The 27629-nt window shown below is 33.2% G+C and overlaps 1 protein-coding gene across 22 annotated transcripts; it reads right to left on the bottom strand.

Moving 5' to 3' along the window:
- Window positions 1–170: 170 nt before the first annotated feature.
- Window positions 171–27062, bottom strand: LOC120347408 (uncharacterized). Of its 22 annotated transcripts, none has more exons than XM_039417347.2 (35): window positions 26928–27062; window positions 24889–24924; window positions 24581–24616; window positions 24444–24488; window positions 23831–23857; window positions 23553–23579; window positions 23426–23461; window positions 22914–22943; window positions 21830–21958; window positions 20739–20801; window positions 20180–20248; window positions 19788–19856; window positions 19636–19698; window positions 19175–19192; window positions 18402–18461; window positions 17215–17271; window positions 15494–15514; window positions 15085–15153; window positions 14692–14727; window positions 14430–14489; window positions 14254–14316; window positions 13981–13998; window positions 13675–13737; window positions 13338–13370; window positions 13005–13052; window positions 11537–11578; window positions 11222–11308; window positions 10241–10303; window positions 8802–8828; window positions 7766–7837; window positions 7620–7637; window positions 7511–7528; window positions 5241–5336; window positions 4639–4680; window positions 171–2117 (listed from the first exon to the last, which is right to left on the bottom strand). In XM_039417347.2, the coding sequence occupies exons 2-35, from the start codon at window positions 24910–24912 to the stop codon at window positions 2112–2114; spliced, it is 1635 nt and encodes a 544-aa protein (XP_039273281.2). In that variant the 5' UTR covers window positions 24913–24924; window positions 26928–27062; the 3' UTR covers window positions 171–2111. The 22 variants fall into 22 exon arrangements, with proteins under 22 accessions (XP_039273281.2, XP_077973866.1, XP_077973867.1 ...); XM_078117740.1 differs by lacking the exon at window positions 7511–7528 and adding an exon at window positions 6334–6420; XM_078117741.1 differs by lacking the exons at window positions 7511–7528; window positions 26928–27062 and adding exons at window positions 6334–6420; window positions 25612–26840.
- Window positions 27063–27629: the final 567 nt, after the last annotated feature.

The following is a 27629-nucleotide window of genomic DNA, read 5'->3' as shown; positions in this document are numbered from 1 at the left end:
GCGCAAAACGATTCCAATTCCTAAACGACACCAGTAACAAGACTTCAGAGCGAGATATCCCCCCCCCCCCCCCCCCCTTTCCGTATGATATACAGTGAATTTGCGAATTTAAAATAAACCCCTCCTTTCCCATACACCATTCGTTAGTCGCACAAAATCGATAAGTCAAGTTTGATAGTCTCTGTGACAATTTTACTAACAAAACATGCTGATTAGCAACGCACAAATAACCGATCTTAATAAAACAAATGAAAATTAACGGGAAAAATTAAATGGGCAAGCGAATAAAATAATCAAAAATAAAGAAATTATTTTAAAATAATATTGATAAAAGTAATCAAAAAACGATAAAAATAAGATTGTCCGATAACTGAAACTAACTAAACGACGGTTAAACCTTGTACGTTATAATTAAGCGATGAAGCAGCGAAAACTTAGGTTTTACCCATACCTTGATTTATTCCTCTAGGAATTTGATTTTAAAAGTACTCAGAAACGTCATTACACATTACTCAAATTAATCGATTTCGGTATCAGAGAAAGATTTAGATTGGACATTTGAATGTCTTTGCGATGTGCGTAGTTGATTTTGCTTATGGGATATACAAATATCAAAAAAAAATAACAGTAAAATCCCAAAACGAGTAACGAAGTATACTTACGGAATAACAAAAATGTTTAAAATTATTAAGTAATAAAGCAATTATATTTCATTTTCTATATAAAAATCAATTTATAACAAAATTTAAAACGTCTGAGATTCAAATGAAGTAAATGGGATCCATACAAGAACAGTTATTCACGAATTATATGTTCTTGTTCTTCAAATTTTATGAACTTTTTATATTACAAATTGTAATAATTGTTGCAAACTTAAATTCTTCAAAGCGTTTATACTTTAAAGCGAGGACGAGTAAAGGCCGATTTAATTGATGGCCTCTTAGATTCAGTGTCTATTATACAAGTTATGAAACCATACAAATTAAGCGCACTTACGTTCAAGTGAATCTCAGAATTTTAAAAATAACGACACGTACTAGATTCGGTTCGTACTCGAACGAGTGTGTCATTATTTATTAGAAATCAAAAGCACACGATTGGTATTCCAACTTAGATTCTCATAAACGTCCAAGGCCCTTTCCGATCTACGTAACATATCCGAATCATACTTGTCACCAAACTTGTCACGTTTGGTCAAGTGTGATCGACCGGGTAAAAATTGTAAACGGACATTCTCGGACCTTGGTTGAAACCGGACCATGTATATTTTATGTTTTCCATTGGTTACTCTATATTCCTTATGGCAATGGGATTATAAATCCAGCTATAGGACTGGTTTGAATGTTCGGTTTGGCCAAAGGTAAATCGCATGACAATGATTCAATATTGACGTATGAATGACGTAATGAAATGAAATCGTTACACAAACATGCAGAAAGTCATGACGTCGCAAGTCAAAAAAAATCTTCATAAAATACTCGGTCCATAATGAAACGCAAATATTGTATGTGGTAAAAGCAAACTTATCTCCGATTCATAAATGGCCGAGTATAGAAGACTTCAGACTTGCGTAATAAAATACACACCATATTAATAATATATAATTTGCACGAAAAATTTAATTTGTAAAATCATCATTCTTGTGGGTAAACGGTTTTCGAACGCGATAAAAAGATTTATAAAAAATTAAATGTTTATAAAATTTCCTAAAATTTCATTTACGAAACCCGTTTCCACAGACTAAAATCGTTTTACAAATTAGTTTTAATTTTTATTTTCACCGCTTAGTTCGCGTAAATGATTTAGCAGCATCACCCATGATAGTGTTCATGCTTTCATTTGATTGTTTTCCACCGCAACGCTCGGCGTGCTACGTTATATCTTGCACGCAGACGCAAATGTCGCGAGCGGACTCACGCATGGGAACGCATCGTCCCGCGTGTGATCCGCCGCGTCATCGGCAGTCTTTCAAAACGTTGTTTGTGGGCAATGCCGCAGCAAATTCGTGCATTATACAAATGGCAACACAGCACTGCAGTCTTTCAATATGGCGACTTTCAAACTCTTTCCATGACGAATATACGGTACGAACCGTCTTTGGTCGTTGCATGCTATCGCTGCGCGTGATGAAAAGCATATATGAGAGCATATTATGTGATATTTTGTCATAATCCGATGTGAGATTCGTTGTCCATTTTGATTGTAGATTGATGAAATTCCGTTGATAATTTGTGAGTGGCAAGCAGCACGCAAAGCAGATAAAAATAAAAACAATATATAGATTAGTAAGTTGAATCAGGCAATTGTTTCTGCATAGGTAACCGGAAAACGACGACGGATATTAAAAATTCAGAAGGATATGAGAAAAAAATAAGACTCAAAATTAACCGAATATATTTGAAAGCATCGAAGGTGAAAAGGTGGGAGTAGAAAGGGGTGGGAGTAATTAAGGGCATTGCCTCATTACACGTTTTAACTGTTTGTCGTTTCACAATTACCATGCAACAATGTACAGACAACACCAAATTAGGATACAGATTATGCAATTTCATGAGCAACCTGAGTAGAAACAACCTGCGGTAAATTTTTCAGTCTCAAATCATCATATGAAATTGCATAACCTCATCAAAAGTGAGTATACGATATAATATTATTACTAGATATATATAACACCCTTGCTGTTAGTTGTAAATTCTAGTACTATTATGGTTAAGTAATAATATCCTTTTCATATCATTTAAAAAACTTGTATTTGGGTCTTTTAATACCAACACAATTGGAAATGTCAAGACTAATACTAAACAGTTTTAGTTATCCCTGACTTGTACATAAAAGGACTTCGGAATGCTCTATAGCTGAGAGCTAAAACGCATTTTTTGTTTCGTTTCAATTGGTACTTATCCAAGAAAATTATTTTTCATATAACAATGTAACTTATGCTGAGGAATATCAGTTTTGCTGGTATATTTTTTTCTGTGTCAAAAAAAAAAAATTGGACTCGAAATATGGAATAGTGGTATTTGTGTGGAGCAGTGCATTTTCCTTCCAACCCATACTGAAGGATCGTGATGCTGATTTGTTCATCGTATGTGAAGATTGTTGCAAAAAGAGGGATATATACACAATAGTAAAATTGATGTAAAGTTAGTATGCTTTATTGTTAGTAAACTCCAGTTCTTGAAAAGAACGGTTCGATCAATTTAGTTATGTCCAATGCACTGGTCATCAGGTCAAGTCATCATCAGCGCAAATTGGGAGATTTACATTGTAGTGCATTTTCACCGACCTTGATAGTTTTAGACACCAAAAATGTAGAAAGAGGCAGAATGATGATTACGTCACATATGTCTTTGTGTGCTAACACAACGTTGCTTTTCATTGTTGTTTGTAGAATTTTGAAGAAACACTCCCGCAATAGTCAAACCCCAACGTGGTGTTTATCAAATTTGAAAATACCCCCGTCTTCTGATGTAAAATTACCTACTATAGGTCGTATCAATTTACTGCATTTAAGTGATACAGATCTGCAGCACGGGCTGCTAAAAGTTTTATTTTTCTAATAATATTATTTTCACATTTTGCCATAGATGAGATGACGCAGTTATTAGAATATGCCCTAGCTTGCTAAGTTGAGTGAGCTTTCATAACGAACTTGTTCAAGGGTCCGGCGTAGGTCCGTTATCTTTATGTATTATTATTACGATTTACTAATCCACCCTCACCTTGCGTTCTAAGGATAATGTGTCACAAAACCTTGTTTTATTGAAAGGTACAAACCTCTACTTGAAAATCAAAACTTTGTACAAAAAAAGAGAAGTAATGGTATCGTGAAAAAATATTAAGTTACAAGAAAGTCAAAAGTTTGAATTGAATGATACTGTGGTAGATGTGATATACATGTATAGGTTGAATTTGCGAAGACACACAGGTACGTGAAGAATGAAAATTATCCACGCTTGCATGATTACGAAAACGAAATCTGTGAAGGTTCGATTCAATAGTATGAAGAATTTGTTTTTATTTGAAGACATTGTCGGTGCATTGTATTTTTGTAAAAAAAAATTCAGTGGGAAAAGATATTCCACAAAAATGGTGTAATAAATGTGGTGTAGAAGGTAAAATAAATTAACCTAATATGAGTTGGAGATCAGAGTTGTAAGTAAAATCATTTAGTTTTGAATCTTCCTGGAATTCGAAAATACTAGCCCAAACCGAAAAAAATAATGGTTTGAGGAAAAGTTCGTTTGAATGCTCCAAGACGCAAACCTGATCTACCTTACAACTCTGATGTGTGTCACACATGTAATTATCTACATGACATGGAATGTGGCAACTGAGCCAAATGTACAATAGCAGTTTTTATGCTGGGCTGAGGTGTGTTGTATATTGACTTTTTACAATAAATTTGGACCAATAGTGCAAATGGTATTGGCTCAAATGTACCACACTTAAAAGTGAAACTTTTTTAAGTTAAGTTTGTAAGAATAAGAAATAGTCTTTTTAAAGCAAAGTTAGTCATTTCTCAAAAAATGTTTACAGTTTATAATCTAACGCCTTGAATGGGTCAACATCTGGGGATGTGTGACCCTTCAATGTTTTCTTATCCCCGCCCCTTTTGTCCCTTCTACGTGATCTAACCTTCTTTGCCCAGCAGTTAGCCAATGGCATTCCGTCTGTACCCTGTAGTGCGTCAACGTCATCAAAAAATAATCATTGTTGAAAATCAAGTTGAAAGTGTCGTCAGGAAATCAACAGCAGCAGAACAAACATAAACAAAAAAGTATTTGTTAGAAATTTGGTATTGGAAAAATAACTTGCCAGACTATTTTCCATACATTTTTTTTTATAGAAATTGATAATGCATAGAGCAGCCAAACATTTTAATTATATAAATTATGAGAAAAAGTCTTTCCGAAATGTTGAAAGTATTAATTTAGAAAACTAAGAATCTCCAGAACCTAAGATTTTAAATAATTATTAAAAACAGTTGAAGTATAGTATTTCTCCACATGTTAGTGATTGTTTCGTATGGGACTAGAATCAACTAGTTCTTCTTAAAATCATATAAAAAAATCCTAAATAAATGTGATAATTCACACAGAATATATTTGCCTTTCTTCCGTCATAAGAATTTGTAACGATGAAATCACAATTAAAACAGAATACCTTCGCAGACACTCATCATACTCAATTTATTCACTCATTCTCATTTTATCAACACACTCAGTTTCATACTTTACCAGTTCACAATTTGGTGGAAATGCATCCACACCATCAAGGCCTGGTATACCCTGGTCTCCTTTCACGCCTTTTCTTCCACGTTTACCACGTGCACCCTGTTCCCATCCAAACGAGAGAGAATTCATAGCAAAAAAGAGAGAGAAGAGAAAAATGTGAACGAGGGGAGGCTACTTAATATTCAGAATATGTCTTCAAATTTAGATGCTGATTGTTTATTTATACCCTCAGCGCAAAAAATTCCTTTTATTAACGATAATGGGTGAAATTTGGCGAGGCTCGCTACTCTTGTGTCATATGCTGATTTCCTCATTCTTTCTTGTTCGAAAAACATTTCGTAAATAAGTCGAAATAAAATGTATGATCGTTTATTTATAGCTTTGGTGAGAGTAAATATGTGAAAGCAAATATTTTAGTATCCCGCAGTTGCGCAATAAAATATGTCGAGATATTGTCCCAAAATTGAAAATTTGTATCTAAAAATGAATAGCCTATGTGTAAAATAATAACATCAATGGCGATGATGAATTGAAAATGTGTGTGACGCGGTATGTGTGTGTGAAGCACAAAGACATGACAAGTGGAAGACTTGAAACAAAAGACAACAAGCAGACTCTTTGTAAAGCATGGGTAAAACCAATCAAGCCGTTTCACAAGCATTCTTACACTGTTGCACACATAAGCTGACAAACAACAAACATGCTAACAAATCCATTAACAACATCTGTGATTGACTTGTAGCAAAAATTAGTTAACCCAGAAAAGAATAAATTGCCATCGTTATACAACAGTATCGGATCGCTTTATGAATTTTGGTAGTTTCGTTAGATCGAAAATTTTGAGGGTCGGTAGTACGAAATTGCTGCACAAAACTGATTTGAACATATTCAAACATTCTAGACAGCTAAAAAATCTTGAATTATATTTATTTACTTCAAGATTCAAAATTTAAATTAAGTTACGTCATCAATATTTATTACATCACAACTTGTATTTAATAATCAGCAATTTTTCAACTATTTCCACTATTTGTAAATAACCACCTGCGAAATATTTTATAAATGTAATTTTTTTTTGAGAAACCTCTCAACCTACCAATGGACACGGTGCATCTAAGCCTGGGGCTCCTTCTTCTCCTTTGGTGCCCTTATGGCCACGTTTACCCCTTGGTCCTTTTTTACCCTGGTGATATGAATGACCAAAAATGCAAAAGGGAACACTACATTAAAACGAATACATGCAATATTACAATCACAACATCAATCGTTAAATTGTTGATGCTGTTTAAAATACAATAAAAGCAGCAAAAATGCAATTTAACCTCTACCAAACATGGGATAGTGCAAAATCATGGAATATAGAACATGGTTTATCTACACTCCGTGATTGGTAGAGCTAAACAAAATAAGTACGCGATGTATAGATCAGGCAAGTGCTGCAAGTCTCGTTAACCACACATATGATAATTATGTAAGAGCGTGAGCACGATTTTGTGTTTGAAATGATAATTGTAAAATCAATGCGACTAATTTTGAACAGTTTGAATTGAATGTATTGGTGAACTGGTAAATATATAAAATTAACTATAAATAGTCATGGCATGTATTTGTGTGATAAATTACCTTTTAATATTTTATAATTAGGAAAAATTGAATTCGAAGTATCTACTATTTCAAGTCAAATCTCTGATCAAGCAAATTAATAACGTGGCCTCAAATTGGTATATATCATAAATATGTGAACGGAAATACGTATCATCTAGTGTAGTATCTAAGCGGCGTCACTAAAATACTAAAATATTGAATGGCGTGACTAAAATGACTATAAAATTGTTTTTATTAATAATGACACTCTGAATGAATATTAAATATTGTATAAAGTGGCATAAGATCATCTCGGATGCCTGGTAACTTGATTGTTATATTCAATTGATATTATAAACATGATAGCTTAATACATATGAGCGGATGCTCCTAACCCTTGCTTGAAGTGATGGTATATGGACAACTCATAAAATTAATTGAAAAAAATATTTCTTTGACGAAATGGTTGAAGTTTTTTATTTGACCGATTTTGACTTTGCTTTGGACAAGTACTTGGACAAAACGTGTATAGTTCAATTTGTTATTAATGTATTGCTAACCATTTTCTACACTGCGGCACAATTAATGCTATGATATAATTGCAGAAGCTTGAATTGAATTCAAAATTAATAAGCAGTAAGCCTTGTGACAAGTTTGATTGCAATTATGCACATTATTCATCAACATACCCTCGGTCCTTTAGGGCCCTGTGTTGCATAAAGCGCAGCGTAAAGGTAGTTGTTAAAACCTTGTAAATTTTAGAGTATCACTTTAACACTAAACAAAAAAACTACATACCCTTGGACCTCGTTGACCCTGGAATACAATATAAAAAAGTATTGGTAAATTTGATCGATTTTTTGGTTGAATTTATAATTCAAATAAGTGTCTTCGTGTTACAGGATACTTATGTTAGTATAGCTCTAAATAAATATTAAACTTACGTCAGGCCCTTGAAGACCAGGCAATCCTCTGCTACCCTTGTCACCTTGTGGTCCAGATGTTCCACTCAATCCCTGAAATTAGTTAAGACCTATCAAATTGGCGAACATTTTGTACCATTAGGTAAAGGTGCCGTGTTAAACATGCCTATATTAAAGCATTTACAGAACTGAACCATTTTGTTCTTCGCGTTTAAACACACAATGTCAATTGGAAATGGAGGACTTCTTCGAAGAATATCTTGCAGTTGGTACCATTGGTGTACATGTAGAACGTGAAGCAGAGTACGTTTGAACGTACTGGCTCATCGCTATTTTTTGGTAGACTGTGTTGTGTAATAGTATATTGCAGCAAGAGCATGATTTAGTAATGAGAGTGAGGAAACGCGTGGAAAATACCGAGGAAAATCTCAGGTAATATTTCAAAATCAACTTGAAAACTTAACAAAAACGGGAGAAAGGGCATAAAAATATGTAAAATACATTTCACATTACAACTCCCGTATTTCGCTTTCATTGTTCTAAAGCAATGGCCCTGAATCTTATTTTAACTTTCCAAGGCCCTTTTCAAAGCCCTTCTCAAAAAGCTGGTTACTATAATTATTGGCTAAATACTTAACCATATTCATTTAATGTGATGGGTGCCATTGTTTATCGCAACTAGCTGTTCAATGTCTGGGGGAGTGGATAATACGCAAGTACGCGAGTGGATAATACGCAAGTCAACGTCACGCCGGTTTTATGCTGTAGATTTGACTTTTTATTGTTTTTACTTTATTTAAATTTATTTACGGTAACCCTAAAAACAAAGATATCTACCCCAGGGATAAATTAATGAATACTGTTCTAAACGAAATTGTTATTGGAATCAATCAGAGATAAACGAACCAAAGGGGGTTTCAAGTCTGAAAAATTATCATGTGAAAATCGAAAAATTACATAGGTTTTGGTGAAAACTACAGTGCGATAATTCATCATAAATACAAAGATCTGCCAGTTGTTCTAAAATAGAAAATAAAAAAAATAATGGTTGACTTACCAAAGGTCCTTGTTCGCCCTTGTCACCCTGATAAGCAAGAATTATTGAAGCAATGTTAAAAAACAGCAGCAACAAATTACAAGCAATGATTCATGAGAGGCATGGGGATGATGTGAAAAACATTTGAAAATTTGAATGCGTCAAAATGAACAAGGCAATTTGAACTAACTTTAGTTGATTGGATATCGAGGCATGGTGTGTTTTGTAACGAAGAAATCAAAAGTTGAAAAGTATTATTATATGTTATAAATGGGATGAATATATTGAATAATAAACGATGGACCTACATGCCATGCACAATTATTCATGTGAAAGTAAGTTTTTATCACGTCAGTTTGCAAGATATAGTGGCTTTAATTATATGGGAATGCCCAGGCTGGGCTTACTCAACATTCTTTTATCTATATTGTACAGCAAAAGTCAGTTTATATATACTTTCGTAAAAGGAACTTGAAAGTTAATCTTACTTCGATTTGGTTAATATTTGTATTTTGCAATTTTCAATTCTATAGATAGATTAATTTCAAAGTTTCTTGATTTTTTTCTTGATGAGGTATGCTACCCAACAACACCACCAAACTCACAGCAAACCAAGCAATATTACATCTAATTATTTATCAAGCATGCAAAATGTGTTAAGATGAGTAGATATCAGATTCTTGTTATAAATGGTAACATAGTGTAATAAGGGGACATTCGATTTTCAGGATACCCAAAAAAGACTAAAACGGCCCACTAAACAACCAGATTTCGTTTGCGGTTTTCAAATAAAGTCCGAATATGCATCCAACTGAAGTTTGGGCTGATATTTTAAAAAATTACACAATTCGATAGCGAAGACCATTACACAAAGCAAAAAATTGTTAGCAACGAATGACTGACGTGTTGTCCGTTTACGAAATAATAACAGCTATTAAGGCGATCATGGTATAATACATATCCATGAAACTTTATTGAATTGAAAATTTTTACAAATTTGATTAGTTGAACAATATCGGTGGACGCGGTGCGGTAATCTAGACTAAAGCGTATGACCTGACTATGATGTCATCGCAGGGTAAAATTTGCGACTAACTTCATGCCGACTCCCTCACCAACTGTGTAATAAACCTATCACCACCTGAATATTGATAAAAAATTTAATTCTTGGAGACTTAAACCATCATCCTAACATGGTTTTCAAACAAAACAAATTACAAATTGTATTATAATATTCAAATCCAATTACTGATAAAATGGTAAATTATTGAGAAATGTGGCAGACACCGAAAGTTTGAGAGAGACGAAGTTTAGAACAGATGGATTTTTAGTAAAAAAAATTACTATTAAGTGCACAAAAAAATTTCCACTCTAAATTCAAAAAATGTGTAAATGCCATAAATCAAACAAAAGTATTATTTAATTTTCACTCGAAACCCCCAAAATTCCGTTTTTTCTACCTTTTCGCCGGGCAAGCCATGTAGACCGGGTTCTCCTGGGAAGCCATCTAAACCGCTTGGGCCCTAATTTTAAATCAGGAATGGACAAAATATGATAATGAATGAAGGAATGACATGAAATGTAAGGAAAAAAGGGGTTGAATTAATTACTGAATATTTTCGATTAAGGGCAATTTTTCTACTTTTAAATTTCAGAGATCTGTGGGCCAATATATAATCATCACAATTTATAGTGAACTGATTACAGGGGTCTTATCGGAATAATATTATAAAAGAGGCACGCAATAATACAGTAAGAAAATGTGTGGATTTATATTTAAGAAATTACAGAGTACTTAATTGCTTAAAATCGTAGGGTTTAGACAGCAGAAACTTTCATATTTTTAAAAATAGTTTGATCATCAAGATTTGCGTTGGCCAGTTCCCTATGTATTATAGCACATCAAAGCGTTATGTCGTGAAGAGTCGAGGTTGGCAAAAATTAAGCAACAATTTTTAATCGTGAAAACAGAAATATGATAAGGTGCCGGAAGCATTAGCCAAGTAAGCAATCACTGTTATGACTAAGCATTTATAACTATAACTAAGCAAAAACCCTCAATCCCGACTACATATTATTTATACAGTAATTCACATACAAAAGGCTGTAGTAAATAGCACAAGGTGTTACCTAATTTTACTTAAATAGAAGATGAGTATAAGTATGGCCTAATATTGAAACAATCTAGAGTCTTTTAGAATCTAGACTACATGCTACGTTTAATTCATCAATAGAAAACGAAAGCTAAGATTCAATCGCAGAAGAAAAACTTGATAATCTCTAAATGTATTATCAAGGGACATAACTAATAGCAATATTAATTTTTATATAAAAATATAATATTGCAGCCTAAAGTATTTTCTACTATTTCAATCACTACTACAAACCTCTTATACAAGTTTGAGAAGGCGATTAGATAAAAATATAAATCATTTTCTTACCGGGAGTCCCATTGATCCCATGTCTCCCTTTTCTCCACGGGGACCAGTCGGTCCTGGTCTTCCAGTACCATCACGTCCAGGTGGACCCTGAATAAGCAGAAAATATCGATTAACGAATATGGTAGTTACCATATGGTTGAAGAAAACCTTCTATACAAGCCAACAAACAGAGCCAAGGCAATACAGTATGCACAATTTAGTCCCGATGCGACGATTTTGGTGTCTGTAAAAATGTTTTTCGAGTTGTTTTTGATCCACAATGAGTCCCATGAAAAATGGGTCAGGGTGAGTATATATTACAGAACACACACTTACCAATAAACCTGGTGTACCTCGCGGGCCTGGTGGTCCGGGGATCTGTAAATCAAACAGAAAAAATAATCAGATTCTGTTCAAAAGATAAACCCTGTATGCAATGCGCAATTCACAAAATGACAAACAACATGCTGAAGAAGAAAATCCGGATGACAACTTTTTACACACAGAATTTATTCGGCGCAACATGCCACAAAATAATGTTTTACAGTTTTATGCAGTCACGTATATGTCATCTTCTTGATGGTTCTAGTCCTATATTACAGTGTTCGTCACGAGTCATGCGAGTCTCGAGTCGAGTCAGACTAAAGCCAATCTGGGCTAAATCAAGCCACTGGCTAAATCAAACAGGCAGTAAGTGGAGTACGAGTCTTCGATATATAGTGACTCGAGTGACTAGGCAGGAGTGGGCAAGGTTTTTGGACCAGGGGCCGAAGATCTTGTCCACATACACTGGTGGGTCATATAGGTGTGACGTGAAAATTTACATTTCATGTACAATATTTACAGTGTTACAAAAGCAAGAGTTGAAAACAATAAACAATAAGCCTCGTGCCAAAACTAAATTCAATCGCAAGCTCAACAAATTCCTTGAGCTATTTTTTAGTTGAAACATCAAAATTTGGTTTGGGTTTGGTTGTGGCAGCATCAGATAGGCCAGATTGAATTACCTAACCGGTCGTATTTTGCCATGCCAGGACTAGAGCCTTTCGAACAATGTGCAACATCATCTTGGGATTAACAGTAAAACCAAGATATATTAGGGTGGCACTAAACTCAACATGTTATTTGTGACCGCTGGCAATCCAAACAGTCAAAATTGCAAGCGATACATTGGAAATGGATTCTTAGTCATCCCCAAAAAATGAAGAACATTATTCGATATTTTCTACCTATAATTCAATATTAAGTATAGCTGGGTATCCAGACGCCTCAAATGTTAGTATGGTAAAATATTTACCTATCCGCGTATAAAAAAAACGTGCATTATAAAATCTGGACAAAACTGAACGCAACCAGACATACAATGCCAAAACTGTAATGTAAGATGTTGAGTACGACAAAACGTCAAATAGAATTGTACCGCAGTAAAATATTATGGCATTTTTCTTTTATTTTTATAATAGTAGGTTTTAGCCTTCCTCAAATCGGAGTAGACCATGCATAAAAACTTGATGCTGCAAAATCACAAACTTTCTTTTTAAAACTTGATCAATGATTTGTTTTTCGTTAGAATTTTTGTCACCTCGGAAAAATAACGAAATTTTTATTTACCGTTCAACATATCGTCTATTTCAGTCTCTAGAAAGAGATCCCTATATGTTATATTGTTATTCACCGTTTTTAAAATAAACTACAGTTTGTTAGGCTACTGAATTGGTATCCAAATTCAGCTTTGTGTGTGTGACACGCATGAACGCACATAAAATGCAGTCATGCATGACAACCAATTACAACAGAAACCTACAAATATGTTTGTTCTCGATCCACGGTAGTCTGACGAACATGAGCAGTTCTGTACGATTAGATCATTAAGGATTAATTAAAATATGTGATAAATACATCAAATTTTAAATAAAAATAATAAAATTGAGAATATCATAAACTAGCCATAAATGAAAATGCATATTAAGACTGATATATGAAGACAAGGTAATTTTTACTTTTACCGACAAAAACAAGATTAAGTATCAAATAATAGTGTGCTTTATCATTGAAGATATGTAATGAGATTTCAAAGATAGAAAATGAGATAAATGAAAATGATAGGTAGATGTAGAAGGCATGAAGAAAATCGCACCTTTCCGTTTATTCCTGGTCTGCCCGTTCGTCCCTGTTTGAGAGATAGAGTTAGAAGAGAAGAAAAGAAAAAAGGGGAAAGCAAAACGAGAGAGACAAAGAAAGTAAACGAGAGAACATAAAAATCGACTGAAATATGGTTAAGACCAACTAGTCGTTGAGACCAACAAAGTACCGTATAGATTGAGGAATTTGGAAAACTTTTATTGGTTTTCGAAACATAATTTAAGTAGTCACCCTGTCTTTTAAAGGCAATATTGTATTAAAACTGACATCAGTGGTGCTTGCAGAAATGTATAATACAAATTTAGTTTTAATAAGAAAGAAAGAGAGCTTACCACATTTCCAACTGGTCCGGAAGGTCCCATTTCACCTGGCTCACCTTTAAGTCCGTCACGGCCCTGAAAATTTGAATTAATGAAAATTGTTATGTGTTCTCACTGCCTATTCAAATGAAACTGGAAGAATTTCTCATATCACAACTTGTAGCCGATACAAAGATACAAAGATTTACTTATGAATAATCCACAGTATGAACGGTGTTGCATTTCTATTCGAAATATTACATTTAAACACTACCACATCTACAACCTATTTAGAGTACTGACATTGACATACAAAACATTATATATAATTGAACTTACAGCAACGCCTTCTTGTCCCTGTAGAAAAAAACATATCAATGTTACATTAATTTACAAAGTAAAACTATTGTAAGCAATAAACATCAATGGTAGTCTCTTGTGATAAAACGGACAAACGATGATTATTGATTACCAATTACTAAAATACTAGGACTTGAAAGTTTATTCATAAAACATGATTACATAAGTTGGATACGAGATAAAATAAAACAAACAGTTTTTCTCAAGGGCATCACGAGCAAATGGCAAAATATTAAGATGAAATGAATGTACCTTTTCGCCTTTGTCGCCATTTATTCCAGGGATGCCATCCAATCCGCTTCCACCGATTTCTCCCTGAAAAAGGTTAAGTAACGATGGAATGATTTATCTATTTATACAGAAGAGAATTTACATCTTCTGTAGCTTATTTATAGCTTCATTCACAATTTTGAAATGAGATAACATACCTTTTCACCGGCCTCTCCTTTGATACCTATTCCATGTTCACCATCTTTACCATTCTCGCCCTTGAACAAAAGGATGTAAGAAATGATTATTTTTATTATTATTAAGACATAACGTTCCTATAAAGTTGACATGATAATGGAGGCTATATTAATAGGGCGTTTCGCTCCCCATTTATATGAAAACAGCTATAATTTCATGACCGAAATCTTTCTTGTATGATTTTCCGTTTCGTCTATGTTACATATAGAATAATTTTCTCACCTGTTCGCCTTTAATTCCCTGTTGGCCTGGTTCTCCCTGATAAAACAAGCAAAAACATTTATTAAATTGATAAAAACTATTACTGAAAACAAAAGGGAAAAATTGGTCAAATGCGATTATAAATATCAAATATCGAGAATAAAAACCTATTATATTGTGCATTAGACTAGAAAATTAAATTAAATGAATTAAAATTTCATTTTAATTTCTGGTAAAGTCAAGGTCACATAAAACCAACAAAATGATTGATCATAATTTCAAAAATTGTGTGAAATTTGACGGGTAAAAACACGCAAATCTGTCAAAATTAACAAATTGAGACTTAATCCCATAAACTGCGAACGAAACCCAAATGACTAAAATTGGTCATATATATAGAAAATAGAGCTATACCTTTTGTCCAATCATTGATAAACCTGGGGGGCCTGGAGGGCCAGGTGGTCCAGTGGCTCCAACTCTGTTCTGTATAAGTTAAAGTTTATTTATTAATTAGCTACAAAACACGCTGCACAGAAAACAAAATACATTTTCTTGAATTTTTTCGGATGATGCATTCCATTGGTGTGGTAAACAAATTAAATTCAACCATTTTTTTATTGCAGTGGAATTTTCACACGACCCAACAAGCGAAAATTTTAGCAACAGCGCGGTACATTTCAGTTCCTACCTGGTCGTGAATAAGCCAAACATATTTATATATTCATTGGCCTTGCATGAACAATAGAGATTGGTAAGAATTTATAATTCATAATCGGAACATGCTTACACCACGGGTAATACGAAAATAATTCGATTAACGTACCTTAATCGCTTCTTGCATCTCCTACAATCACAATGCATCAAGAAGCAATCAGACCAGCGTTACGTGCAGTAGTTAAAGTAGTACAGTACGATCGAGGCAGATTAACACGCATTACGCACAAAAAGAGCAAAAATAGAAAAAGCGACAGTTAGTTACTAGAAATAACACTAGAATTCTACTATAAAAAAGCGCTTGACGTATCATCAAAGTATTGGTATCAAATCCATACTTTTTGAGATTCAAGAAATGCACAAAGTAAATGAATCAATTATGTCGATGTTTAGATGGTTGGTATTATAAAATCTCACAACAATTTGTATTATTCTAATGTCTTTCATTTTGAATGCAAATTTTGATTATCATAATGATTGAATACTTTTCAAACGTCAATATGTATGACAAAAAGCGATTCCCAAAAGCAAAGAAATAATGTATGATCCTCGGAAATACAGAATCCATGAATTTATTGATATCTTTTACTAAAATACAGAAAATTTATTTACCACTTATTTCAGAGTTCGAAAACTATTTTGGATCCCTGAATTTATAAATTTAAAGCCCATTCTAGGGGAAGTCAATTCTATCATAGTTGAAACCCCAGATAGTTCAATACTTTGTGCATTTCTTGTGAAACAATTAAACAGCATCAGCACTTAACATGCCTATATCTCAATACAAAAAGTACAGAAATACAAGAGAAATCAATTATTTTCACATGCTTGGTATTCAACTACACATATCCAGCACGGAAATGCTACAAGTACTGGATTTCCAGTATTGGTATACTACTCAAAACATTCCCTAGATATTAGATCAAGTTATATTTATCTTATCTTAAAACTTATCTGCCATCAGAAATAAGTAAACAATAGTATGTGACTTTGGAATATTCAGCAAAAAAATTCCTATTGCAAGTACAGTATTGAATATGACAAATATATATTGATATGTTGAAGTGTTAGTAGTGAAAAGTAGTGATGAATGCCAGTGGTATATTCCCAATCTCAATACATGGGGGTTAAACATTTTGTAGAAATTGGAAAAACATGTAGGCCCTACGATAAATTGTTTATGCATCGTGTTTGTTGTTGTTACAAAACGACATAAAATTGCCGATTAAAAAAGCCGTAAAATTAACTTCTTGAAAGAAACTTGAAAACTGGCCGAATTATAGTAAGTTTATGATGTCATGAATTATCATTATTGTGTCATTTATTGAACATACTGCCCCATCGCTTATAGCCATGTCACAGGCAGATGATAGAATGATATAGTGTTTGTTATAAAATAATAAGACAGCATTATGAGAAGATAAAATTTGGTATATTTTTAGTATTTTTTTATGGACTTCTAAAAAATCGAATGATCCATTCGATAGCCGGAATGAAAATACGAAAGTAACTTTGAAATGATTGTTAATTATAATGAGACTTTTATTAATGAATTGATTTTAGAAGGAAGTGTGCAAAATGAGTAAAATTGCGGGTTAAAATGAAACGTTTATTTTTATTTATTTGTGCAATGTTTTATCACGAAGAGAGAGTGACATGTTAGAATATAAATGAGATAAAATGCCTGATCAAAAAATAGGCGTTTTCGAGTATGATTTATACATGGGGCATACATGAATCATACACATTTTTTATATTTATTTTCTGACCAGGCAAATAAAGTGACTATGTGAATGTGCATGTGCGGTATAAAAGTATATATGTGCGTACCTGTCTAGAAACAATTGTGGAAACATCTACCGATGTACCGGGTAGGCCGTCTTTACCCTGTTATTATTATTTATTTACCCATAATTTTTGTTGAAGTTCAAAGTGGTATAATTTTTGATTTACTCAATTTTTAAATAAAACCAAAAACTATCAAATCCCAAACCATTTAATCCAATTGAAATTAGAAGAAAAATTTATAAAATTTCTAATTTGATATATATCTTTAAATACAATTTATTTATAGTTGGGTTTTTTAATTCATGTGAAAATTCTTTTATTAACTTATATTATATTAAAACTTGACTAAAAAATACAAATATCTTAGTTTTGCATGCACAGATAAGCAATTTTATTGACATGCCAGGCCTATAACAATACAAAAATGCGCAGACGAAATGACGGATATCTGTTTTATGTATAATGTAAGCTACGTTGAATATGAATTTGTTAACCAGTTTTTATTTACTCATTCATTTTACTTAGGGGGCTAAATATACATGGTGTTCATAAAGTTCTGTTACAAGTCAGTTTTTCATATATCTATGCAAGGTTTGTTTTATTATAATCAGTGTTTAATCAAGTTTTTTTTTCTTATTTAAATATATTCCGAATATATATAAGTTGAATGAGGCACATTAATATCACAGTTCTTTTACGTAATTTATTACAGAACTTTATTACAACCCTGTATATATATATGAACTCTGACGGATATATAAGCGCATAGTACAATGTCCAGGCTCCAGAAAGCCGGTGGTATGACATACTACAATGATCGAGCAGCAAACATCGGCTCAGCATCGTCGAATTGGCAGTATGGTAAGACAGTCGGAGCAGATTATATGATTCTCAGCACGAATTTATATTTCGATAACCATTTGGGTGATGGAAGAAGAATTCGCCAAAGTAACTTTTTGTGTACATGGATATTCACATCATTACAAATTAATTACGGGGAAACCAAGTTGATTTTTTTTCAAATTTATATTTAGATATGACGAGCTGAGTCCGACAAAAATCCAAACTCTTTTACAAACGCGAGCGGGCATGCCATACAACATCTACGGGCATTCTTATTTGAAATTGATCAAAAACGGGCCACAGCGACTTCAAGGCATCAAAACAAACGAAAAATCATTCCATAATCATGTCCATAACAACAAAAACAATCATTTCATTTAACTGACCACTGTCGAAAAATGACCGCCTCGGCCAAATGTTGAGCCGCTCGTAAATAAGCTTTGTGTCTGTGTGTTAATTAATACATATATATGTTTCATATATACCAAGTTTAAAAATAATTAATTATTAATGCAATAATTATTAATTAGTCATAATTAAAATATATCAGATTATATAAGAAAGCTTCAACATGTTGGATAAAATATAGTTATCAAATTTTGGCCAATGATAATGAAACAAATGGAATATCTAATTTTACCTCTTTCGTATATGATGGACATTTAAATAATAGTTTCACAAAAGTCACAATTGAACCTAAGATGGCGGAATTTTGAGCCATGACAGGACACAAGACGGCAGTCGGCTTATCACTATCAATGGCCAATATTTGACAACGTTACAGAACGAAACTAGTTTAAACCGCCGAGTGTACTCAGCAATGTCTACAATACAGCAACAATTTGAACGCCTTTCCCTACACGCTACTTCACACCGCAAAAATGGGTAAATCCAAATTTATATTTCATATTTTTTTTTTCAAATTACAATTCCAATTACAGACCCAAGTTGGTAAAGCTTGATCTATAGGTCTTGGTAGGAGTCCTCTCCGTTCCTTTGCAAAAAAACATTTCAACTAAATTGTAATTTCAGCCGGCAAGGCATGCGTGATCTTGAGGGCCAACTTGGGAATTCTAGTTATGACTAAGCCATATAGGACAAAGAAGAAATGTAGCGGAGGTAAAGATAAATATATATTAAAACATAAAACATTACTTACAGCTCTTCCGAATGGACCCTGTGTATATATGTTAAAAATGGTTAAAAAGATTCGAAAAAAAAGAAATTTGAAATATATAAAATCGATACCTCTTGAATTAATTAATACTGGATAATTTGCTTGCTTGGGACTTTTTTTTAATTGAATAATATTAATTGCTTATCTCTTGACACAGTAGAATAGAAATGATAAACAAAATGTCCAATATTTCTTTTAAGAACTTCAATTTGTTAAATAAAATATATACATATGTCAATCTAAATTGACTTTATGAATAAAGGAAGTTCAAGGTTGTCAGAATGAATATGGCCGGAAACGTGTTTAAGGTACTGTCCAGTCACAATTACTGATGGCAGCAAAGTCGCCCATTGTTATGCAGTAGCTAATTCCATATAGCACATAAACCTAAGTGAGCTACCAAAATTTTGCAATGTAGAAAAAAAGAAAATACAAAAATATACCGGTAGTCCTCTGTCTCCTCTATCACCTTTAGCACCATCGAATCCCTGAGTACCTGTTTCGCCCTGAAAATATAAACATATAAAAAAATAAGTTTTTTTCAAAGTATATACCGGTATCTTGAATTTATTAGTGCATTGAAAATTCCATTTACCTTTGCGCCTTTAGGTCCTGGTAATCCAGGCATACCTGGTCGTCCGTCAGTACCGTTGACGCCATAAACCTTCAGAATAATTGTGTATGTTATATCATGAGGTAACTTAAAATGAAGCAACATAACATTGCGACAAGGTATATGTTTGCTCAGAAATATTCGTTTTAAAAATATTCGTTGTTTCGTTTTTGGGCGTAAACATGCACAAAAAAATATACAGCGCTGAAGTTGCGAGTATACAAGACTCGACTAAAGTCAAAAACCATTTTCGTGTAGTTTCTCTGAGCTATTATGGGTATTTAAATAAATAAATACAATAGAAAAAAAAAATGATTTGAAACAGACAGTTTTTATTAAGTAAACAAAACAGAAAAATCTCAATTGTGACTCACCACCGGTCCGGGTGGGCCAGGAGGCCCAGGAGGGCCGGGGGGACCCTGTGCGCCAGGTTTGCCTTCAGTCTGAAAATAAAAGAAATGGCAAGGTTAGAATAGAAAATGTATAATGTGGAAGTACATATCATCCTCTATCAAATAAGAACAACCCTCAATCGGAAAATGGGACCTCCAGAAGTATGTGCACCAAGATGGCGCTCAAACCGAACATAGTATCAGGTTAGGGTTCAGGTTGTGCGCCATCTTGGTGCACATAGTTCGGGAGAGCCGGAAAATGTATATATTTAAATTTACTTCCAAATTGGAGAATCTGTATTATTATTTATACCGTTTAAATGACATGAAATACAAAGTATAAAATAGCCATGAAATGTGTTTTATAGAAGACATTCAGGTGTTCCGCATCAAATTGTTGTTTCACATTCTATGATAACAAATATAATAATATATATACTCAAATAGACATAAAATCAATTACACGGGAGAATGATTCATTGGGTTCCGTTCCACTGAAAAAGTTGAAAACTAATGATATAGACTTAAAACGCGAACTCACCTCGTAAGCGTAAAGTTTTTCTTTTTCGTGGGCATTGATTCTGAAACCATCTCTGAAAGCAACCTAAATTTAAAAAATAACCACTGTTAGGAAAAAAACGTTTTTCATACTAATTAAAAGCATGCAAAAACACCCGATGTTAAATATCGAAGCGTGATTTGTGTAATCATATAATATTACAAATATTCGGGAAGTGCGAATATTGTGGCCAGTTTTGTTTACAAAAATAAATTAAATATTTAAATGTTTTCAAGGGGACTGCATAGCTTCAAATGCAACCAAATATCCAAAGTTTGAAAGTTTTAGATAAAAGAAATCGCGTAATTCGGCCAATAATTTTTTTTTTATATCGTTTATTTGTTTATACTTTTTATTTAGGCCGTTACACAGTCTAATATTGAAGATCAGTTGTAAACTTATGTCAGATAAATGCCAAAGTTCCAAAATTCTGGTAAATTTAAAACATCAATTTTTTTTTTTTGGAAAACACACACGACGGTGATACGGCTGTTTATCCAGTTCTTATATAATCCAACAAGTACACAACGTCGTTCGCTATTCAATATTGAAAATATTATTAAATGCTATCACCACAATCAATCACCACTAAAACACAAAACAAAAGCAACTAAAAATTAAAAATTTATCTAAATAATAATTAATCAACAAAACAGTGGTTGGATAAGTGAAATAAATTACGTTTAAAAGATGAACATGCAGCATGCTAGAATATTTGAAAGATAATTATGTAAATATGATAAAAAAAGACAAAAATAAAATAGGTATTCATGGATATTCTTTTTGTTTACGGAGAATTGTTGTGACCTGCTGTGTACATGCAAAGCAAATAAAAAAGAGCAAGCAATCTGAGACGTTATTTCCGGCGAATATTCTGAGGAAATACAAATTATCGCACTTGATTTTTTTATCCGAATTTTAATTAGATAAAATAGTGAATTCGAATTAGTAGTCGAGTACGCATGCATTCATACGTGTTAAAAATTGAGAAATTAAACATGCTTGGCCAAACACGATTCAGCTTAAAATGCAGAGAATCGTGGAGGTCAAGGGGTAAATTAGAAATACTTGACCTTTGACCGATCTCCCGCACTCATAGACGAGAGCAGGTTTTCGTACTCTTGCGACGATGTCACTAAATAAACTTGCTGGGGTGGCTGAAGCAGGCTTGCAGGACGGGGCTCGGTGCTCTGAACCGAATCCTGATGGATTGAGCGGTCGTCATCGATAAGCAAAATGGTATTGTGACGTCACAAATTCCAGATCGAAGTGAATGACAGTAACAGACATATACGATCATCATGCAACAGGGGTGGAACAGGATACATGAAATGGTACAAGCAAGAAAAAACAAAGTGAGAAATGGACTTTACACTTTTGCTCAATAAAGCAAGATTATTTTGATATTTATGATCGTTTTGTTACAAATTAGGCCAAGTTAAAACATCAGTCAGTACAGAGAAAAGTTTAAAGATTGAAAATTCAGACAAATGTTATTAATCAGTTGTAAAGAAATTGACTGATTGAAGTCAGTTTAAAAGCTTTAAAACAATAATATTAGCGGATTTTACTGTGAAAATTCATGAAAACATACATATATGGGGCTACGTCTAATTCTACTGAATATAAGGTTTACAAGTAAATATTTAGAAAATGAACAAATGGGAATCAGCATCGAGTTTAAACGATTCTACACAAAACTCAACCCTATTCAAATTGGAATGCATAGCTCAAATTATTGAGTTCAAATAGGCAGAATTTTGCGCTTCGAAGGTCGGTCAATTCTAGTGATGATAAAAGGTAGGACAATCTAGCAATCTTCTAGCAATCTTACATGACTTATCGCTATGAAATCAATTTGCACAATGTCACATAATTTTTGAGAAAAAAAAGGTGCTATGAACCTATATTTTTTTGATTGTGTTAGCACTTTTACCAGTCCAACTATGCTTTCTATACTCTACAATTTTCTACTGATATTGGTATTCTACCACAATTGACCAAGCATAATCTGTAGGTGAACAGCTCAACAAATCCACGGATTATGTCTGACCAATTGAGTTTCATATTTTCCTGGTGAACAAACACAAAAACCCCCAAAAACATCACCAAACATAAGAATAAACAATCAGAAATAAGTACAAAAATACGACATACCGCTCCATATTGTGTCATTCCAGGTTCGCCCTAAAAACAAGACGACAAGGTCAGATAATTTGCAAAATGAACAGATTAATTTACCAGATTGGTAATATAAGGTGACTAAAAATAGAATTCAGATTATTTGGAACATATTCCAGAGAGAACATAACTTCGTACAAAGCGTCCTACATTACTGAAACTTTTGGATACAGTTATACGCGACCAGAAGTTGAAGAATTAAATAAATTTTCTTCATTTTTGTAGAAGTAAATAAGGAATTCATGGTTTCCGTTTTTTTGTCTATAATTATAAACTAGTTCTCCACGAACTATATAGTATATTGATAACTTAAATGTATGTATGTCATTATTCCTACAGGACATAAAAATTTTCATTAAAGAACAGAATAATAATAATAATGACACCATCTTCCTAAAATTTAAAATTCAAATAACATCAATTTCATATTCGTCTATCATGAGAGGTTTGCCTTGACATTAATTTACAGATAATATCTAGTTAGTTACCTTAGCTCCATCTCGACCTGCAATTCCTGGTGCACCCTGAAAAAATAATTGGCATCGTTAAAAAAAACTGTAAAAACAAAAGGATTCAACTGAAAATCGAAAGATTTTGATTTCCTATTCCACCTACCCTATCGCCTTTCATCCCGATAGGTCCCTGTATTAGAAATAATATATATTAATAATAATAAATAATAAAAGTGGCAAAGAATGGGGTTCAAAGATATTTCTAGCACTTTCAAAAGTTGGTTTTGACATTCATAGTGAACGCTCCTAACACTTGTTGAACCAAAATTGTCGTACACAACAGTCAAGCATATGCAACCACACAATATAATAAATTATGATGTTATGATTTCAGGTTTAAAGCACTAATAGTAGTTTTTCGGGATCGGAAAAACTTCAAACCGGGAATCCTGGAGGTCCACGAAGTCCCTGTAAATAGAAAAAGTAACGATGAATACAGTGCACGAATCTGTGGCGGGAGATTTTTTCAATTTTCGAACACAATTTTAAAGATAATAAATGAAGTAAATGCCTTTCAAAAATTATTTTTGCAATGTGTGTTTGATGATGATCACTAAAGTTTTGATGACAAAGCGGATATAATTTTTGTGGTACTAAAAACGCTATGATGTATAATTAAATGCACGAACTCGGTGGCCTATTGGTTAGCGTTAGCGCGTCAGACTTAGCTATGGCGACATCGGGTTTACACACCATGCCGACCATCTCGCCAAAGAGTGTAATAAAATGGAATAGTAATGCCAAAACGACAAGATTACGGTCTTTACAAAATAATGGAGCAACTAACATACCAGTGGCTGCTTATATGGAGCCTTGCTCGGAGCGAAATTCGTATAAAAAAAAAATAACACGTACGACCATGTAACCCGGGGACAACATTACCGTATGTGCGATGATAAAAACTGAACGTATAATAAGAATTACTAAGTCCAAATGGCGTTTAGGGTGAAAATATATATTAGAATGAAGGATGATGTATCATGCTTATTCATACCGGGGATCCTCTGGGACCAGCAAACATTGGCTTGGCTGCATCTCCCTGAGAGAGCAAGAAATAATTTTGGTCTCAAAATTGCTGTCGAGAGTATACGATAGCCAAATGTAATGTTAAGCATAACATGGTTAACTTACTTTTGGTCCGACTAGTCCCCTTTCGCCAGGACACCCCTAAATATTAGAAGGCATTTGTAAATAGTAATATAGATGAGCGAGTTAGCATTCGTGTTTCTTGGTTGAATTTGTCATGATTATATGAACTTGTAATGTTTGTATCCACGATAGTTTATAGATATATAATTGCGCTATCCAGAAATATATCTGTCCTCGTTACTTCTGGGGATAAAAGTGTTCGAGGTTTGTGCGAGTAACAACTAATCGAGGAATATTTTCCGGCATATTATTTAAGAATTGGTCATTTTATATACGAATTATTCATTTACCTTCTCGCCTGGGCGCCCTGGCATTCCTATCGGCCCCTAAAATAAAATATACAGAGTTAGATTACAGTTTTTATTACTTGTCACATTATTTCTCTGGTGATAATTATGGAAGCATGCATTGATATGCATCACAAAAAACTTGTAAATTCAACTTGCATTTGACAAAAAAGTATTAAATGTCAAGTTAATTTTACGTTTTTTTTTGTGATAAAAAGAGTTAATTTAATGATAATTGTGATTGTTTAATGTTGGGTTTCAGACATAGGTCCGTTTTCGTGCTATGTGGCAGAGCTTTCATAGCGTGATGAGATGGCGATTAGGGAAGTGTTGTATACAAGTAGATCATGCTTTGGAAATGGCAATTTTTCATTCATCAGACATTGTATTCATTATAATTACTCAACTGGTTTGAACGCTTTTCATAAAAACGGGCACACTTCATATATTTTGTACTTACAGTGCAGTGCTAAACATATGCTAAAACTCGATAACATGCATTTTGAGTGTAACTTTACTTGGAGAAGCAAATTTGAATTCTTTACATTTCATATTGATATTCTAACATGCAAAATTTTGTGCCTACGAATAACTCTAATTTTACTTTAATATTTGATAAATGGTTGAAAAAATAGATGACCAGTGGTATCATTCTAGTGATCTTACTCTACCTTTCAGTATTCGACAATTTCGTGTTGAAATAAAAGAAAATCATAGGAAACTTACCCAATAACCATAAGTTCCCTCTCACTTGGCTTCGTGCATCATGCCGATCAGAAGATCAAAGAAAAGGATTTTTAACACTAACCAAAAAAAATCACACAATCTAAATTTCTTATATAACATACAATCATTCAATTCATACATACAGTGCACAGACTCAAATAAACGACTTCTTCGGTTCATCAAGTGTAAAAGGTTTTCTAAGGATGTCAAAACCACTGGGCATCTCCAGTTGTAACTGGTAAAAACCAGTTTAAACTGGCTTTGGAAGGCATAGAAGATGATACTATACCCTTGCACATATGCGCTGTGTTTCAAGCACTGCACACACGAAAAGCACGCCACGGTGTTAACAGCACAACTAGGCAGCAATGCCGAGCTGAAAACTAGTTTTTGATAACTATTTCGTGAGCGTCTACATTTTATTGTGCAGAAAAACGTGTTTTGCAATAATAATTTAAATATTTACTGTGTCCAACATTTGGTACAAATGTGATCATTGAATTACCATGAAAGGCCATTAAGATGTGTTTCGCATATAGAATAATATCTGCTATTTACTGAAATCCGTTTATTATTAGTATTATTTGTGTGGTAATAAAAAAACACAAAACATCTAATTTTGTCTACAAGTGAAGTGTTCTATATATGTTGTGAACGTACCTATCTACAGTACCGAAATGGGATGGTGTGAATCGTGAATTTATGCCGGTGAGGTCATGCATGTGATAAAATGTTATTGCGCAGCCAAAGCGGATGTTAAAAAAAGCAAGAGAATGAAATTGTAAAGAAAAAAACGAGAAAAGTTAGTAAGAACACTCAATCATGCATAGAAAAAATAGAAAGAAATTTTGAGAGAATTCAATACTAAAAGGTAATCAATTCATTTAGCCATTTTATATTAACGAGATTGCTAAAAATTTGCTAAAATTTAAATGCGTTTGAATCCGTACAATATCAATTAATTTGCAGCATTCTATGGTTTCAATTGCATTTTTCAAATTTTATTTTCAACACCGTATTTTTTGTCCAATTACTGTCTGCAAATATATAAATTCAACTAAAAATATTTGTCGATTTATAGATATCGGAATTAGTAGCTAAATTTAGAATTCGATTATAAAAGCTCAATCAGAATATAAATTTGATTCATTTTTGATTTAAACTTGCTATAAGTTATTTTAAATTAACAAAATCAAATTTTATTACATCACAAATCAGGCAAAAGCAAAATCAAAAGATGCATCTATATTGAAAGTTCATAAAAGAAAAAAAGTGGATTCAGAAAGAGAGGAAAGTAAAATATGAATAATATGTACCGGGAATCCGTTTATGCCATTTCGACCCTGTTCCACGGTGCAGGCAACAGCAAGGTCAAACGTAATTTGCAGGAAATCAAAAAAATGAAAAAAAAAAATACAAAGTTAGTTGGGAGTAATTAAAGCGGGGGATCGGTTTATAAGAATGAGCAGACAGTATAGAACGAATCTATAAAGATCATCGAAGCAGAATTTATCTCTAACCAGCATTTTTGGTCGATATACATAATGAGAAGTCAGTCAAATAACAGGAAGTTAAAATAATAGGGTTAAAATTAAAGCCAGGGAAGCACGAAACGAGGTGGAACAATTTAAGAATACTCAGTTATTTGAAATACGAAAGCAAAGTCGTAAACTTCTGACATTTTCAATTATAACCACAAATACATAGATTTAAAATTAAAGTTCAAATTAAATTTTGAAATATTACATTTAAATCGAATTTAACATAATTTGAAGGAAATCTATTTTTTCAACAAATCATTAAACTTCAGGCCATTCGACTGACATTGCGGTGTATGTTGAAAATAATAATTTGAAAATAATGCCAATTTCACATGTTTGTGATATTTATTCTACGCTACGTGAGATGTTGAAATGGTATGTTGACACGAATGTGTGTGTTATAGTCTAGGCGAGTTGTTTCATAATTATTATTTACTAATGACTAAAATGACTCCGCAACCTCAACTAAACTAGAGG

Source organism: Styela clava, chromosome 11, assembly GCF_964204865.1.
Source record: "Styela clava chromosome 11, kaStyClav1.hap1.2, whole genome shotgun sequence".
Lineage (NCBI taxonomy): Eukaryota > Metazoa > Chordata > Ascidiacea > Stolidobranchia > Styelidae > Styela > Styela clava.
Note: the sequence above shows the minus strand (reverse complement) of the source record. Positions and strands in the feature narration are given on the sequence as shown.

Excerpts from the sequence above, each read along its gene's own strand:
- LOC120347408 (XM_078117740.1), bottom strand. The coding sequence starts at position 24,912 with ATGCCAGGGCGCCCAGGCGAGAAG. Across the intron at positions 24,617-24,888 it reads CAGGGCGCCCAGGCGAGAAG|GGGTGTCCTGGCGAAAGGGG; the intron begins GTAAATGAATAA and ends TCTAATATTTAG. Across the intron at positions 7,838-8,801 it reads AGGGCGAACAAGGACCTTTG|GGATTGAGTGGAACATCTGG; the intron begins GTAAGTCAACCA and ends AACTAATTTCAG.